The 18683-nt window shown below is 38.8% G+C and overlaps 1 protein-coding gene across 3 annotated transcripts in view; it reads left to right on the top strand.

Moving 5' to 3' along the window:
- Nucleotides 1-13916, top strand: part of GPR176 (G protein-coupled receptor 176) — a 45883-nt gene extending 31967 nt beyond the window's left edge. For 2 of the 3 annotated variants that reach the window (XM_030043624.2, XM_030043634.2), the window contains exons 3-4: nt 9090-9342; nt 11043-13916. In XM_030043624.2, coding sequence (XP_029899484.1) covers nt 9090-9342; nt 11043-12150 — 1361 coding nt within the window. In that variant the 3' untranslated portion in view covers nt 12151-13916. Of the gene's footprint in view, nt 1-6053; nt 6123-9089; nt 9343-11042 lie in introns of all 3 variants that reach the window. The other variant, XM_030043644.2, reaches the window with a different exon arrangement.
- Nucleotides 13917-18683: the final 4767 nt, after the last annotated feature.

Below are 18683 nucleotides of genomic sequence, written 5' to 3'. Positions count from 1 at the left end.
AGTTGAGCCGCGTCTGTGATGTGGAAAGTTGCATCTTAGTAACCACATCTCCTTAACAGCACCAACATGCCTGCATACGAATTGCAGGTGCACGTGAGTGAAGTCAGACAAAAAAGGAGCATCTGAAGAGATGTGTCTGGCCTACATAGTGAGGCTACCAACAGAAGTGGCTACGGGCTCTCTACAAACACAGAGGTACTGGCAGATAGCATTGTTACATAAAAACAAATCTTAAACATACTTGCTCCCTGTGTTAAGACTGCTATTTACAATTAGACTCAGCACAGCAGTCAGGGGAGGTCAAGTAAATCGCTGTGTTGCTTGACATCACCTTGCGTAAGAAATGCTACTATTGCATCCCCTCAGTCGTTTCATGACATACAGGTTCAAAATGGCCCGTTTCTGAGTTCTTTATAAAACAAAGGGACAAAAGCTATTCCTCTTGTGCCAAGGATGATGAAGAACAGATTGGCTGTTCAGAAAAATGTCCTGCTTCACTTGCATCCTAGGCCTTGTAGTGTTTCAGTAACAACATTGAATTAGCTCTCTGAGGACAACTGGCATAAAGCCTTATGTAAGTAAGGCCAGATGGTTCACTAGATGTGATACTTGGTTGGCAAAGGAGATGTAGGATCCAGTACTTCTGCTAATGATTTAATGTACGTTGATGATGTGGACATCCAGTATTTTTACCTCTTCTATAGCTATTTCTTTTATTTCCTTCCTCTATAGAAGAGGTAAAAACATTGGTCCCCGTGTCATCGGGGTCTCTCGTGGGGGTCATGTAAAGTCCTTGGGTTTAAAAATTTTTGGTTTTATTTTTGCAACAAGTAAAACGAGCTGGTCCCTTAGGCACTGTGATTCAAAAAGTTAATAACTTTGAGAAGATTTATATTCCTGTTATTGTTAGAGCAGTAAATCTGGACATTCTTTTTTCAGGTTTTTAATTTCCTAGCTTAGGTTTCACAGGTAATGCTATAGATTTGTCATATTTTCCTGACGTGAGAACAATCCAAGGTCCTGAAGTTGCAGACACAATATTCTTTAAACTTTTTTCCATCCAAGGAGCTTGAGGAGTTTCAGGTTCTTTTAGGACATCAGTTTTAAAATAGAGGCAAGGAATTCAGACAAGTCAAGTGTACTTCAGCAAAATAAGCAGGTTTGGTTATTTCCTTGATTGGCTGAAATGATCGTGGCAGCTGTTGAAGGACTGTAGTTTATCGAAAGGGAGAAAATGATTGTTCCTGCCCAGAAATTCTGTCCATTTAATGGGACAGTAAGTACAAAAAGTGAGGTGGGGAAAAGTGGCAGTGGGTATGAAGAACTGGAGAATTATCAGTGCAGCACTTTCTTATCTCCCTTCAGATAGGTATATCTGAAAGAAATACAAGTGGGTATCCAATAACTTTAGCATGATGCAGTTACTTCAGAATCTGCCTACAGACAATAAATGTATAAAATACTAAGGACAACGGTAAAAAAAATCACAAATGAAATTACATTAATGGTCATTTCCCATAGTGATTTTGACATTACAAATACCATCATATTACACAAGTTATGCTTGCTGTAAGAACAATTTTAAATGTCTTCGTATATGTTTTCTAACTTTACTCCATCTTCACAACAAGTTACAGTAGCTGCTGCCAGTGGATTGTATAGGCATGTGTTGGCCTTGGACTAGTCCCAGGCAAAACCTCAACAAAAGTCAATGACTTACCTGTTCCTGCAATGAAACCTTATGTTCACTTTCTGGGACTACGCTGCTATAAACTAGCTCCTTCCCTAAAATCTTTCCTACCTTGTAACTGTACACTTTCTTGGGAACAGAGACCATGTTAGGTAAGTATCACCCTCTAAATGAAAGGGCTTCCAATATAATTTACATCTATGCTGAAACCATCTACAGGTAACTACTCTGTACTGGGCAAATTCGTGCTTGTAGTTCAGTTGAGCTGAGTTTGGTGACCAGAGCTCCACACTGATAAATGTCTTACATAATTATACTTCTAAATCAGTGCTTATGATGTAAGTAGGAACACGTGACTGAGAATTCTAAGAATAGGAGTGAGAAACATTATCCTAAAATTAAGGAGATCACCTGTTTTATGAAGGAAAAAAAAGGTTTGGTATACAGCAAACCTTGTTCCAAGGTAGTTCTCTTGCAGCAGATGCTTAATCTTGGATATAAAACGTTTGGTTGCACATGTTCACAAACTGAAAATGAAAGAAATATGTTAAAACAACAAATTTAGTTATTGTCCACTCTTTTAAACTGGAGTGCAAATGTTATTTTATCACTGAATTTTGAAGTTGGTAGCTAGAATGTTAAAAATGGTTGGATTTGGTTTCAGGAATCTTACTTTTTGTTTCTGTTTTATGGTTTTTTTTCATGTATGAAGGCAATTCTGTCAGTCTGATGACTATACTTTTTTAAACCAAAATATACAAGTATTATAAACAATTACAAGAATTTGGCCTTGCTTGAGCAGGGGGTGAGGTGTCCAGGTGATCTTCAGAGGTCCCTTCCAGCCTCAGACATTCTGTGATTCGGTGATAAAGTTATGCATTTCTTCAAGCTATGTAAGCCAACATGTATCCTGATAGATCCCTGTTCCCTCTGGAGATGAATAAGTAAACAACATATATTTTAACGTAAGAAGGGTATTTGATAGCTACCTATCATGGGTTGCCAAAAAAGTATCCAGTGAACCGCTTTTTGAGTGAGGCTTGTCTTTTAACAGAGGAAGTTCTGTGGAAAACACCTTCCTCAAAATACCTCAGAAAATAATAGGGTTGGAGGGTTGGGAATGTAATCATCCTGGTGTTTCAACAACAGAAGCTTTTCCTGTTCATCAGGTTGACAGAACCTGTGACTTTTTCAGTTAATTGTTTTTAATGGAAGCTTTTAATGTCTAAAGCCCAGTTTCTAACCTTTTTCGTTGCTTCCTGCTCTGTTTTTTTATAAAGAGGGCTGCCAGCTTCTTCCCTGTAACACTACACAGAGGCTCTGCTTGGAAGGATCGCTGGATCCCAAGAACCCCACTCTGGATGTGAGGGAAACCAGCAAATAGAGGAAGGCAAGCTGTGAGGAGGAGGAGGATTTTGCTAGAGTGTGGACTTTGTTTTGATTCAATTACGCGCTGATTAATGTTAACAAAAATGTAAGATGAATGTCATACCCAGCTAATGGATTGGGTTCCAAGAGTTAATTGACAAAGAGCAATATTTCTTTTTCTTTTTTTTTGGATGACTGCATGGCAAATGCATTTGTTTTAGATAACAGTCTCTGGTTTCCATGGGGATTGTCCTTCTGCTTGTTAAAGGTATTATTAAGAATCTTTCACATTATTTGAATTATTGCTAAGAGGTAGTATTTCAAAACTGTCTCAGCTGTTGGTGCCTGCATCAACACTTTGTGTCTGGCAGTGAAATCCGAGGAGGGTACAACTTGGAAGAGGAGCAAAAATATTTTTTGCTGCTTTGAATCAGACTAATGCACTCTGATAACATTTCATGCTCAGAGAATGTTACTCCTTGCAGACACAGTGAACTTGAAATACTATAAAGGCTAGAAGGACGTCTGGGCACATGCTGTGTTGGACCATTGTATTTGCTTTCTCAGTGTGCTTCTGTGCAACTTCATATACTGTGTGGCTGCTTATCTGTGATATTTCTCAATTAAAAAAAAAGTAGGGGATGACTGGAAAAAACCATCCTTTCAATCTGAATACAGTGGAATTGGTATAGAGTACATGGAGATTTTATTGAATGTTGATAGTTATGATAATACAAGAGGATAAAACGAACTCTGACCTTGTTTGGCAGGCTTTAAACATGCGTTTGTTTCTACTGTGGAAAGAGGTGCTCCTCATGCAGTGGTTACCTTTAATATTTCCTATTCCTCTTTTTTACTTGGAGAAATTTTTGAAGGCACAGACAAGCTGGAAACTTACCTCTTGCTCATTCAGTCTGTGTACTGACAAGGTCGTGAACTAACATCAGGTGTAGCAAGGGTTTTATGTAGACATAACTCATTCTCTGAGAAGACCAAAGATATGCTTTTCCTTTTTAAATGAAAAACACTGAATCTTTTTCTTTTAGTGGTGGAATTCTGTGCAAGCAGTATGGGATATGCTTTGTCACGTGATTGTTTATAAGTGACACTCATGTCCCAGGCAGTATTGACTTACAGGAAACAGCAAGATGCTCCGTTTTCCAGCTGCTTGTTCACTCCAACTTGCCCTGGATGCCTCCCAGCTAATTAGAACAATCCCATTATGAAGTTTGAATCCAAGGTTATGTAGCCCTAGACCTGTTATCCAGCAGAAACACCTCAAAAACTAACCCATGGCAGAAAACAAGAGCTTTGCCCACTGCGAGGAAGTGCAACAGCCTAGTACAGTTGTAAGCCAAGGAGAATACTGGTGTTAGACTAGTGTCTTTCATGGGTTCAACAGTGAGTGACTAACACAGAACAGAAAAGTGCCTCTAGACATTGTGAAAAGATTCAGAGCGCAATTGCTATAATGCTTGTTGAATTACCCTGTTGGAATGTTGTTATCCTATTCCATGGAAAGGAGATGCTGGGGAAAGGTGAGGAGCAATGAAATGGGAAATGCATGCAGTTTTGTTCTGAAGCTTCCTAATATTTAATGCCGTGCAAAGTTTCTGGTGTAATTTTTTTCTCTGAGCTTTGAGATGGTGGCTTTGAGATGCATGAAGGGAAATACTTGATTTGAAGGCATCAGCAGAAAGCTTTACCAGTCTATACTGAAGCTGATCTGGTTCATCAGAGCAGCTTATTAATATACAGGTTACTCAGTTGCAAGTGGAAAAAGAATGTTTCCCGGAGGGATATTCACTCACTGATTTCCCATTGTGCCAAGTGGACACTTCTGTCTGTTTATCTTTTTTCCCGCCTTCAGGCTCTGACTTTATTTTGTCTGTCTAAGGAGTTCTTCCTCACCTTAGAACCAATATTTTTTTTAATGCTTTATTCTTTCCACTTCCATTTAGGATCAGTCTAGCACCAGAGCTAATTTCATTTCCTTGTGACTTTCTGATGTATAAATGGCAATATGACATAATTTGTAGAAGTAATTCAACAGTTGAGAATCTGGAGTCTTGAATGAAGCTCCTCTGTAGGACCCTGAAGAATAGCTCAGAAGTTCTCTAGCAGCTTCTGAAGTATTAATGAAACCACCTCTGATTTATTTTATTTTTCCATTCTTCATTTGTATTCATTCTAATGGAGGTGAAACTTGCTTTGGAATAAGGTTATAAAATCAATGCAATTCAAACTAGATGAAAGATTTAAATTAAAAACCACCAACAACAGCAAAACCCAGCTTCTCCCCTACTCCAGGGCATTGTAATAATATATTATTACTGTGTGAGAAGTACTTCTTTAATAACTGGAGAGTTAGAGATATTTTTGAAAGCAAGTGGTTTGATTGACTGAGTCTCTCCTAGCAACTTAGGAAGCTTTAAACACAACTGATTGAGTACTGCCTGTGGAATATATTGTCAAGCCAAAGCACCTGCCAAAACCAGATGATGATTCCATTCTTTGAAACACATCAGATAGTAAATACGTAACTCAATATTTTGTCAGCTACCAAAAAGGAATTTGTGTAAGACACATGACACGATATATAGAAAACTGAATTCCAAATGACATTCAAGTACTCCAGACCTAAACAGTATGTCTGTGAGGTAGATTTTAAAGTTAATACTGCATGCTTCTACTGAAATGGTGCACTGTTTTATCAAGAAGCTAAACTCGACTTTCTGGTATTTCTTGGTACTTGCCACTTGGCATGCACGTTGGCCATGTGAACAAGAATATATTCTTGCTGGCATTTTATGTGGGTAACCATAGGAAAACTCTACTTGGCAAATAAAAGCTTGGGGTTTTTTTATTGGTTGGAGGAAAAATCAAGCCAAAGAACGGTAGTGTCAGCAGAGAGAAGCATGGGGGACTGCAGCTGCTTTTCATATCTCAATCAGCAGCTTAAGATGCTGTTTTATCTCATTGTGTATATTCGTAGGTACCCTACAAAACTAACAAATCTGACTGCCTCATAAATCAATTACACTTCAACTCAAAAGAGCTTCTGGTAAGTGTCAACAGTATATAGTATCAACAATATGTAGTTGCTGATAAGTCTGCAGTAAGAACAACTTGACTTTTCTTGGAGGTAGGAAGCTAAACTCTAGTTTGCATGCTGTCCAGCTGCAGCAGAGTAAATGGAGTTGTCTTGTCAGGCAGTATTTTTATGCTGGTAGCTGTGCTTTGGTTGATCTGGTGGTACTGCACAGTATGTCTCCAGGAGAAATAAAATAAAGGAGAATCGCATTTTATTAAGATGATACTAGCCTTTACCATGTAGTTACTGCTAGTGCAAACTAGCAATGCAACTAGCTCACACACAAGCTATGCACTGAGCATAGCTGCATAATTTGGCCAATGCTGAGAATTTTACTAGCTCACTATACCTGTCATTCAGGACAATTTTTGCCTGGTGCACAGTGAACTGGATAACAAAGAATGATTGCAGTATTTCTTCGGTATGAAAATTTGTACACAGTTTAATCAATCTCATGCACTGAGCTGTTACATTTTGGTTTTGTCTTGGATTTGCTGTCTGGTAAGATGATTTAATGACTGTCTGTTGCTTAGTGTCTTAGAGAAAGAGAGGTATTTAGTAAACAACATAAGAATTGAGTAGCTAGGGGATAGTATCATCAAGAGGTATGTGCTCCACTAGAGATTTTTCTCCATTAAAACCACTGTGAAGAATTACTAGGGAGAGTTGTATAAAGTATGTTTGCTCTCATTTCTTTGTCAGATCATTTCATGGAAGGGTGAATGCTTTCTGAAAATAACTCTGATGCCTTTTAAGTTTACAAAGAATGCTTGTGAAACCCCTGAGAAAACTTTGCATGTTTTTATGCTGTTTTTCGTGATGTTTATGTGACAAACATTTAGGTGAAACATTAGGCACCTTTCAGTTTCAGTTGGACAACTTGCTTAGGAATATATGATCTGCATGTATCTTTACAAATGCATGCTTACTAACTTGCTCTGGTCGCCTTGCACATTCATCTGCTGCCTTCCAGTTTTAGCACACTTTGAAAGCTTGTATTTCCTATTGCTGTCAGTGAGTCTTCAAAAGCTCGTCTGAAGACGGCACTAAAATGTTCAAGTGTTAGGTGCTGGAGCCTGAGCCAAAACGGTATCTGTGGAGGCATGGGTGGAAAGCCAGGACCAGGTTACCTGATGTAGAATGTGTGTGCTCCACTGAGCTGTGCTAGCAGAGATCCTCCTGCCTCCTTAGCTCTGCACTAGTACATCTCCATCTGCTTGGGTACCACAAAAACTGTCTGCCACAGTGTTTGATCAGCATAAGAGTTTGCTGCCTCTTGTGTGTCACTTGCCCTGGGAGGGTAAAGCCAGGGCCAAGAGGACAGGGAGCAGGGAAGCCTGAACGGGCTGTCCGCTTCTCAGTGACCTCTCCCTCCTTAAGATCACTCCCCTCTGCCCATATAGACACAGGGGAAAGGGACTGCTCAGTCTGAGCAGACCAAGGCAGAACAAGAAAGAGCTATTGCTGAGACAATATGCAGTGTAAGTTCCATGTATGTTGGGTCCGTGGAGCTGAGTGCACTCCAGGCAATTTGCAGCAAGTGGTTAAGTACAGATGTGTGATTTTCACTGCCAGCCATCGTGGGCTGACCTGTCTTTGGGAGTCCTTCTGTGTGCATAAAATGCACTTCGGGCAAGTAGGCATTTCTGTGGTCATACAGTGGGTGTCTGCATTTCCTTCACCTATAGTATTGTCTTTAACTTGTATTAATTGGAAGTGGCAAAAGCTTTGAACAGTGTTTTATGGCATTCAAGATAAGACTTTAATATTAAATTTATTTTTGCACAGTTCTATTAAGTCTTTTTTTTTCCTGGTAGCACTCTTTTTTTATTTATTTTTTTTTTCCCCCAAATTAAAAAAGAAAGCAAACATCTTGCTAAAGACAGGTTTTTAAAGGAGGGATTAAATTCTATATTCCGAGTGTGAGTTTTCTGGCATCTTGGTATGCGTTACAAGGGGCCCAGAGCTGCCTGCAGTAACAACAGATTGCTTCATTTACTCTTGTGCTGTTGCTGTGTGAGTTAGAATCATAGGGAAATTTGTGATGGAAAATTTGTTTCTATGATATAATATTTCTTTCTGAGATCTGGATAGAATAAGATACAGTGACACAGGAAAAATACTGTCTTAGCTAATGCTGGTTTCTCTGTATACTTCTGCTTCACTGCCATCCATTCACCCAATTTGAAACAAATGTTTAGGGCTTGAATATCCAAAACAGTGGGTTGCATTCTGTGTGTACTTTTGTGAAGTTATGTGCATCAGGTTTTTTTTTTTTTTTTCCTTTTGCCTGTTCCATTAGTTTAATTACATGTTATTTAGAATCTCTTGGGGGAAAAAAAAAACAAACAAGGACAGATTTCTTCTGGATGCGGTTTCACACAGGCCTGTCTGTGCCATTGAAGTGGCCAGTGGAAAGAAACGCAAGCTGCTGTGATCCACTTACACACAGAGACAGATTAAAACAATATATTATTTATATTCATATTTACTTACAGTGTATTTTTATTTTTAAAAAAGAATTATGCACTAGTTATTAAAATATGAGCACGTTAGCAATTTTTTATATTTGAATACTCAGGATGGCTCGTTTAATGCAGGAGTCAACATAAGCATGTAAAACCATGGTTTGGACATCCTGCTTAGGCTTTTGCCTCTGAAATTCCCTAATTAATTCATTTCTAGAAGCTGGGAGGAGATAGCTGGGGAGTAATTGTTTTCAGTCATCTGATTTATAAAGCCATTAGCCATTACAGAGTTTTTTGCTTGAGCAGCGTGATGGTTCAAATCAGTGACTCCTGGCAACCTCCAAAAAAGTATTTTTACTTGCAGTACTAGGGAACATTCAAATCTGTTAAAATTATTGTTGTTGGGTTTTGGGGGTGTTTGTTTGTTTGTTTGCTTTGCTTTGTTTATCCTTCCTGTCTCTACTCACAGGTAACATCATGGTGCTGTGGTCAACTTGCAGAACATCGGTACTTAAATCTGTAACAAACCGATTCATTAAGAATTTGGCCTGCTCGGGGATCTGTGCCAGCCTAGTCTGTGTGCCTTTTGACATTGCTCTTAGTGCCAGTCCACACTGCTGCTGGTGGATCTATACGATGCTCTTCTGCAGAATTGCCAAGTTTCTGCACAAAGTCTTCTGCTCAGTGACTATCCTTAGTTTTCCAGCCATTGCTCTTGACAGGTAAGAGAGCAATTTTGCCAGGATCCTTGATATTTCTTTCTTCTTTCTCCCTTTGAAACCCTTTTCTCCCTTTCATACTGGTCTTGCTCTTGTTCCAGTGCTATGCTCACAGTGTACAGCTTCTTTTCTAGAATGTATTGGGATAAATATTCTTCTCTGTAACATTGAAAACCTTTATTTTTCAGTTTATTCTGATATCTCTGGACATTTATAAAGGACTTTGAGTCTATAGATTTGTCTCCAGAGAAGTTTTTATCCTTTCTTTCTTCCTGTTAATAGTTCTTGTTCAGTAACGGAACTTGAAAGCAGACAACTTCAGACCATAGACAAAGTGCACATTTTTAACTGTGGAAGTTGAAAGCCATTGACTGTTAGAAGAATTTACCAATGCCTGAGGTAGATGTCCATCAATTTCAAATTTCAAATGTAGATTTGTTTTAAAAAACCCCAAACAATATTAATACAACCAGAATTAATTTAGAGAGGTTTCGTATGTAGAAGATCAGTCTAAAACAAAAGTGGCCCTTTGGACTGTCTAAGTTTTTGGATTCCATTCATTTTGCGTATTATTATTATGAGCAGTCACTGATCCCACCTAAATGCACAGCTCTATCATCTTGACAGTGACTGTAAGTTAGATATTTTTAAGGAAGGGTAGATACTGGTTTAATACAGTTTACATTACTAAAACAGCAGAATTACACGTTAGATAAAATTGTTTGTCTGTTACCATGTCTCACCACAGAATACATTAGCTCTGCGAAACCAAACTGTATACCTAATAAAGTGATATGTCTCTTACTTTAATGTTAATGTCTTTATAAATGCAGTATCACTATCTGTAATGCACACCAGTGTTGCCACTGGAACAGCATATCATTTCCCCTTCACCAGTAAAACTTGTGATCTTCCTCACAAAAAGCAGAAACTGCTACCGCTTGTAATGGTAAGTGTAAAAGGATAGGTCTCTCACGAAAATTCTGTGAGCTTAAAAGTCCACAGTAGTAAGCAAACAATGAATCGGTGCCTGAAATTTGAAGTGCATGTCAGAGATGCACCTTTTTTTTTTTAATGCACACAGAATGTTCAGTGTTTGACTACTTTTTTGCTCAGGGCCTTGCCAAACCAGAGCTTGTGCAAAACAAAACCCCATTGTACTTCCAGTAGATGGGTACATGTAATTTGTGACCAACAGCTTTTTCCAAATATCCAGAGAAAAGATCTATCAGAAAGCAGCTTTTCAAATTAACTATGAATCTGGCCTTTCAGTGCGACCTATCTATGCCTCCATCATATTTTCTGAAATTTTGTGCTGCGTGCAGTATACTGTCCGGTTTACAAGTAGGTAAATGATGAAATCTTCAAAATAATGTTCATACGCATCAGCCAAAGTGATATAGTCCCAATTATTGAAAGAATTGTTCACCACCAATAATGTGATCCTGAAGTTTGAATATTCAATTTTTTGCTAGAGACAGACCTGCAAAGGCAGACCCTTGGTTTTTGTGGGTTTTTTTGGTTTTGTTTTTGTTTTCTCTCAGGTAGAGAGCAGGTAGTCAGTTGGCAGCACAGTTAGGGATTTGGGGCATTACGCTCAGACAGCGGCTGAGAGGCTTGTCATAAGCATTATGCTCACTATAGACTTCACCCTTTGCATTGTCTCAGTTGTAATTTTTTTTTTTTTTTTTTTTTTTTGACAGGTACTACTCTGTTTTATACCCTCTGGAAAGAAAAATATCTGATGCAAAATCCCGAGACCTGGTTATCTATATCTGGGCCCATGCAATAGTGGCCAGCATTCCAGTATTTGCTGTGACCAATGTGTCTGATATTTATGCCATGTCCACCTGTTCTGAATCTTGGAGTTATTCCCTTAGCCACCTGATATACGTCATCATCTATAACATCACCACTGTGATTGTACCAGTGGCTGTGGTATTTCTCTTTATGATTCTTATTCGCAGGGCACTGAGTGCCAGCCAGAAGAAAAAAGTCATCATAGCTGCCTTAAGGACCCCTCAGAATACCATTTCTATCCCTTATGCCTCCCAGCGAGAAGCTGAGCTTCATGCCATGCTGCTTTCCATGGTTATGATATTTATTTTCTGCAGCGTCCCCTATGTGACTTTGGTGATTTACCGCACCATACTCAATATTTCAGATATTTCAGTCTTCTTGCTCCTCACTGCCATTTGGTTGCCCAAGGTCTCTTTGCTGGCCAATCCTTTGTTATTTTTAACTGTTAACAAATCAGTACGGAAGTGCTTAGTGGGGACAATAGTACAGCTGCACCGAAGGTATAGCAGGAGAAACATTGTCAGCTCAGGTGGTGTTGCAGATGCTAATCTGGAGCCCAGTGCCCGTTCAGGGAGCCAGCTTCTGGAGATGTTTCATATTGGGCAACAACAAATCTTCAAGCCAATGGAAGATGAGGAGAATGAGACCAAATCCATTGGCTCTGGTGACTTTCAACAGAAAGAAATTCCTTCCACCAGTTTAGAGGTAGGAAAGACTTTGGTTCACAAATTTATACCACAGACGATTGCAGACTCTGCAGCTCAGGTGGCACCAGCTGTGCCCACAGAAGCTGATATGGTAAATGACAAGTATTCCATGCAGTTTGGTTTTGGACCCTTTGAGCTGCCTCCACAGTGGCTCTCAGAAAACCGAAACAGTAAGAAGCGACTCCTGCCTCCTTTGGGGAATACCCCTGAAGAGCTAATCCAGACAAAACAGCCTAAGTGTAAAGCAGAAAGAAAAATCAGCAGAAACAATAAAGTCAGTATCTTTCCCAAGGTGGATTCTTAGTAAGAGCATGAGCTTTAAGTGACAGAGTAAGGTCGCTTTCTATTATATGTGTGATCCCATGGATCTTTGTTATGCTGAAATTTGTTACAGGCTGATTTTTTTTGTGCCAAATACAATTTAAACAAACAAAAGGGAAACATATATACAATGTTCCTTATTAATATGCTTTCATGGAAGTAATGTATCAAAAGATGGTGATTCTTAGTTTTATCTGTGAAATGCCTACAATGATACCTGCCTGATTAACTTTCAAGAAGTACATATGGCTTTGGGAACACTTTGTATGGCTGAAGTATGGAAATACGGCAGTCAGTTTGCTGGGAAACCTCATGTTGTATTAAAATAGACTGGGTATCAAAGTAACTTAATAGGAAAGGCTGTAGGGAGCAGAAGACAGATGCAAAATAGGAAGTTCTAGCCTACCGTAAATAGACACAGCAAGGTTCTGCACATTTCATTAATGAAGTAAGATGGACTGTTAAGTACATCTATTTTCTGTTAAGCCCATTTCTTAAATCAGTGTTAAAAATAAAACTTGCTGGACTTTTTGCACAGATTAGTTACCAAGTATCTGCCAAACACCCCAACTTTTTTGAAACCTAAACCACTATTTTTTGGCTTAAAACTTCAGCAAAGTCAAGGATATCCAAATCGTGATGTGTGTCAAACCTGAGAAAGACCTTTTTTTAAAAAACATACATTCTTGTACTTTTAAGTAAAAACCGAATTGGAGACCACACAGGACAAATCCTGACTCCAGTAAACAAGTGTGTATGTGCCAAGGGCATAAATAAAACACTTTGATCCTGTGATAAAGGGCATATACAAATGTCCCAACAGTATAACGTGTGTATTGTGTAAGTAACCAAGGGGTCAACCTTAAAATAGCCTCATCTGCTGGTGCACTTTGCTGTTTTCTTATGGGAAAGCTAGCAAATGAAATGCGTCAGAAATGCCAGTAGCCTTGTACTGAACTGCTGAGTGAGGAAGCTGATAATAGACCCCAAAAGGCAAGGTTTATTAATGCTGTTGCTCACTGTTGTCAGAGGTAGGGAGGTTTTCCTTCTACCTTCACAACCATCCTACTCCACTTGTGTCACAGAGTAGACCACATGGGACTTTCAAATCTGGTGCCTATTTACTGAGTGAGTCAGAGTCCTGCCATCCCTGGTATCAGCACACCAGCCATTCTATGAGAGTTCAGGCATTGTACTGCAGCTTGCCCCCCTGCATCATCACAGGCATATTGTCTTGTTCATACTGAGCGTGAATTTTAATCTATATCAGTCTGTTAGATGACCTGAAACTATTGTAACCCTGGCATTTTAATCCTTGGCCAGTTGCAAGTAGTCTTTCCTTCTTCCTTATCTGCATTCACTGTTGTCTCCGTGGGTAGTTTCTTAAAAGCACAATCTAGTAACATCTGTGTACTCCTTGTGGTTCTCCTGTACTTTAGCCCTTCGGTGCATGCTGAACCTTTATCTGTAGTTACTGCCTGTTTATGAAAGTAGTTTTCTTTAAAGCATACTTTTAAAAGGACAAGGTGAAGAATCTTGCTAAGTTCACAGTAACTTACTAAATCCAACTGGTTAATGTTAAAAGTGAGAAAAAATTCCGCCGAAGCAGAATTTGGAGATGTACTTGTTCTTCCTTTGACATGTTTGAAGAAAGTCAGCAGCTTCCGATGGCTCCAAGGTGGTGGATTTCTACAAGGCATTAAAAGCAAGGGTTTTAATAAAAATGTATTAAGAAAAAAAGTTTATAAATTACTGTGTAAGTCATGTTTTTCTCCATTGCCTCTTTGGTTTTGGTGCACTTCACTTCTTGCTAGTTCAAGCTTGGGAGTGAGGAGCAGTCTTCAATGGGTCCAGATGGGTGGTGGGAACTCCAGCTGCCCTGCTTCTTAGATGCAGAGATGAGAAGGCAGACATAGCTTGCCTGAAATCAGACAGAAAAAATATTCCAGGAAAAAGTGTTTCTTCTGTGGCAGAGTTAGAGAAGTACCATAGCAGACTTTTTTTTTAACTGTTCATAAAAAGTAATTTAATGGAGTGTTTGTTTTTCCAAAGTTAGTGAAAGAACAGATGCCATTCAAAAAATCCTGAAAACCTCAAAAGCAAAGTAGGAGTTATTGTTTCCTTATGAATTTTGGTTAAATTTAATATTTATGGCCCACTTACATATAGATACTGGTCAAAGTCTGTGTTTAATGAATGCGGATAAATGGTTACTGAGATCTGAACTCCTCTGAGGAAAGCTAACAGTTTTATCCTTTTCAACTCTCATGTTGAATGAAATGCCAGTGATAAATTCAAAGAGCCAAATTGCATAGAATTTATTTTTATCATATCTGGAAAGCAAAGGGTTTGTGGTGGTTTTTGACAGTTGAGACAAAAACATCTTTTTCTTTCAAAGAGGCCACATGTAAAAACTTGCTTGTATTTTTTTTTTTTTTAGCAGCTTGTATCTGAAGGCATTGAAACCTTTCACCAAGAAATTAATGAAGGTGGTTTTCCATACCTGAAGAATTACTTGGAAATATTTTATTTTAGTCCCTCTTTCAACAGTTTATCCACATGAATGTTTAAGGGAAGTGGAAAAAATACACAAAAGCACATCTTTGCATAGGAAAAATAATCTGTGTAAAATTCGTAATACAATACAGCCTCTGTGCTAGAATTGTCATCAGAAAACAGTAATTCAGGAGACTCTATGCAAGATGGAATATTTGACTTGTAGAGTTTGATTTTTAACTTCATCTAAGACAGGGGTAACTTTTAAGTCAATACCGCTGTCTGTTGGCTTGATTTTAAAATGATTTCTACTGGGCAAAATGTTCTCCAGCATCCAATATGAAAAAAAAAAAATCAAGACTTGTTTTCTTCTTTAGCATCACATTAAAGATAAGCAAAAGTGGGCTTGTTTTGTTATGATGGTTGTCTTTAACCACCACAGGTGTTGGTTAAGATAAATTTTTCTCTCCAGATTATTGATGAAAGAAATTGAAGTACAATGCAAAGCTGTGGGAACTGAAGAAGTGAAAGCCTGGAGCAATTTGGCCTGTGCAAATAGATTTAAAGGCTAAATCTTACTACTGGAGAATAAACTTGGAGGAAGGAAAGTTAAAACTCATTATTCTAGCACTTAGGGGAGAAAAACAGGAAATGGAGCTCATATTAAAAAAGGAAGAAATCCTTTAAAAAGGATCAAGAGACTATGGGGACAATGTCAATTTACTGTTCCTAGATATCCTCAAGAAATACTGTTAAATTGAAACATCATGTAAAAATTAAAAAAAAGAAAAAACCTACACAGTCCATCAGCACTAAATAATGCTATATTGGTTGGCTACTTGGCAACAATGTATTTTGCACAATGGGATAAACTTCCAGAGAAAAGCAGGTGTTTTCTAGAAATTCACCAAGTATTCTACTCTATAACAGATCCAATTGTTACTAAGCTGCAGTAATTTAGTGAATGCATTTGTTCTGGTTTTAAAAAGACACCTATAGATAACGTTTTGCTGAAAAGGCCGGCTGGATTTCTGTAGTGAGTTTTCTTCTACTCTGCTCCCTGTTTCCTGGAAAAATATTCCTGTATCAGTGGGCTGTATCTTGAAGAACGGTGAGGAAAGTGAGGCTGTGGCTCCAGATCAGTAGGACTGGGACTTAGCAGCTGGTTCCAGCTAAACAGGAGCTGTCCCATAAGGTACTGTGAAGGTAACCAGCTCTGGAGGTGATGACATGTCCCACAGAACTCAGGTGGTTCCTCTCATTCATGTCACCTGACCTTGCACAGCATAATTTGATGAAGAATATAAACATAAAAAAAGCAAAATCCCTGCCTTCTTATCTTATTTGATGTAAGTTACTGTGTAATTGTGCTTTAACCTACACAGGAGTCAGTATGAGATAATCAATGGGTTGAGTTTTTTTTCCTTTTTTTTGGCCATGAAGGACTCACCGCCCTCCCAAAAGATAAAGTTGAAATCATTGCTTTCAAACTTAAAACATTCTTACCTCTTCAAAAGAATGCTTATTTTAGCTGAAGTGACTTTCTCTGTGCAAAGTAGGGGTATTAGCAGGATTTCTAAATGAGTTATGATGATGTCTTTAACTATCAAACTGGGACCACAAGGTTAGTCACTACAATCTTCAGTAATTTGTAATTCAAGGACAGTTTAGGAAAACACAACAAAACAAAACACATCTTGTAGAAAATTGCAGAACTCCACATGCAGATGCTTGCACTCAGGAGCAAGTTGATTCCTCCCCTCCCCTGGAGGACACAGAGGGGGAACAGCAGGAACCAGCCCAAAGCAATCTTTGTTCCACATCTGCTTTTAAGCTGCTAAACCAGCCAGACGTGGTGAAGAGTATGCAGAGGCTTTCTTCAGGGACAACAATACAAAAGTGGGATGCAGAAGCATTCTTCATCTCAGTGAAAGCCCCTCTGCATGTGCATAGGAACAGTTCTCTTGTTTCTCCTCTGTGAGGAGAAGGTGGACTATTTTTTAAAGAAAGCACAGGACACACCAAATCAGATCCAAACCTTGAATACACCTTTGGTAACGCAAACCAGGGTTTCTCTACACAGCTGTTATTTTGCATCCTGAGGTTCCCTATGGCTAAACATAATGCACCGAGATGGTGATTTACTCCAGAAAACTCCTTTGTGCGCAGTACTTACCTAAGCAGTATTGTGTTGTCTGTGCCTCCATTTTCTGTAAAACTAAACCCTCTACTTTTTGCCTGGATCATATCCTAAGCTGCAGAAGAATGTCCTTAGACACTTGTAGGATCTCATTCTTCTGATCCCCTTGGACCTGTCCAGTAGCAAACTCCAACACACTGCACCCCATGGCACTGAGACATTTCAGCACAACACAATCCGTTTTCAGCTCCTGCTTCCTAAACTCTGCTGTTTGCCAGCAGAAGAAGGTGTGGCAGCGTGGAAGACAGTCTTGTCAGGGCAGGACCCTTCTCAATGCAAGTCAAAGAATGAAAGCCTGGCTTTATTAAACATGGTGGAAGTTTTACCATTGACTTTGGACTTAACATATTAGTTCAGCCTTTGCTCCTCAGCTGACAGGTTATTATGCTGTATCACTATTGCTGATGGAGCACGCTGCAGAACTCCGCTCATCCTCACTGAGGGTTTCTGGAAAAGTTGGAATATCGCCCAAAATTCTTGGCTTTTTGCCCCTGACCTGGCACACGGCAATCAAAAGATATTAATACATAATCTGTATTTTGTCCTTTGCAAGAAAAGGGTCTGTTTATTCCCCTAACATTTAGGGGAATTAATGTAATGAAATTTAGCTGTGCTTATCCTGATCCAAGTACTAGAACTGTTACAGTCTACCTTAAAAATATTGCCTGTGGTAAAGAAAAGCTACTTCAGATCAATACACAAAAGAATATTAAAAATATCAAAGAGAAATAATTAATAAGCATTAAACAAAGTCTTGATAATTTGCCCTCCAACCTGTAAGAGACAATGAAAGTGTTTTGGCTACCTATTTGTGTATCAAAATGCTGTTCAGCAGAGGAGTATGAAGATAAGCAGTAGTAATGGAAACAAGTTCCCTATATTTTCCCCCCTCATTTGTGTTTCTTCTTGATTGGGTTAGGGAGAAAAGGATAAGTGATACTATAGTGACTGTTCGAGTATCAAGACAGCTTGTCTAGATGTGTCTTCATCATGTTGTAACATATCTTTTAGGATGAAAAGCACCTCTTGGGGTGCTTTTCTTGCTGTGCCCTTCCTAGACACAAGAGTTTTCTCCAATTCAACACTTTTTTTCAGTCATCATACTTCAGAGAATTATCTAGTTTATCATGGAACAAAACTGACCTATTCCCAGAAAGGCGAAAAAGAAATCACACCCTTTGTTCTGCTTTTCTAGTGCAAACTTCGTTATAAATCCACCTGCAACAGTATTTGAGATTATGTAATATTTCATGTTTACAAAGTTCAGACCTTTTAATGGAGATGAAGACTCTTATGGCCCAATTTGCAGGATTTGAGATGAACTCTATGAAACCCTTCTATTCCTTTCTGGGTCTTCTAGAACACATAACAGTCACAGATCATAAGATCAACTGTGGTTTGAGATAGCCCTGCTAAGCCATTATTATTAACTCTTGGGTGTGACAGCCTCATTGAAAACCTTCACTGATTCTATGTGGACAAGCAGCAGTAAGGAGCCTGTTCCAGCACCACTTTCAAAGGAGTTTTATGTCCGTTTGTTACCAAATGCAGAGCTGGACACTCTCCTTTCATGGGCTCTTCTGAGGTTGTAGGCAATCTGTAACACAGGAAGCTGATAGCAAGTCAAACTCTGTCAGCTGTTAAGCATATACAGTCTAATGTAGAAAGAAATAAATACTGGGGTAGTTATACCTCACTGCTTTCCATACCTCATTATTCATAGCTAATATAATTCCTAATGCAGCAAAAGCCAGATTTTAGTTTAGCTAGTTCTGAACTGTATGGTCCATTCTACTGCTTTCTCATTGTCATTACTGGCC

This window comes from Aquila chrysaetos, chromosome 2, assembly GCF_900496995.4.
Source record: "Aquila chrysaetos chrysaetos chromosome 2, bAquChr1.4, whole genome shotgun sequence".
Taxonomy (NCBI): domain Eukaryota; kingdom Metazoa; phylum Chordata; class Aves; order Accipitriformes; family Accipitridae; genus Aquila; species Aquila chrysaetos.
Note: the sequence above shows the minus strand (reverse complement) of the source record. Positions and strands in the feature narration are given on the sequence as shown.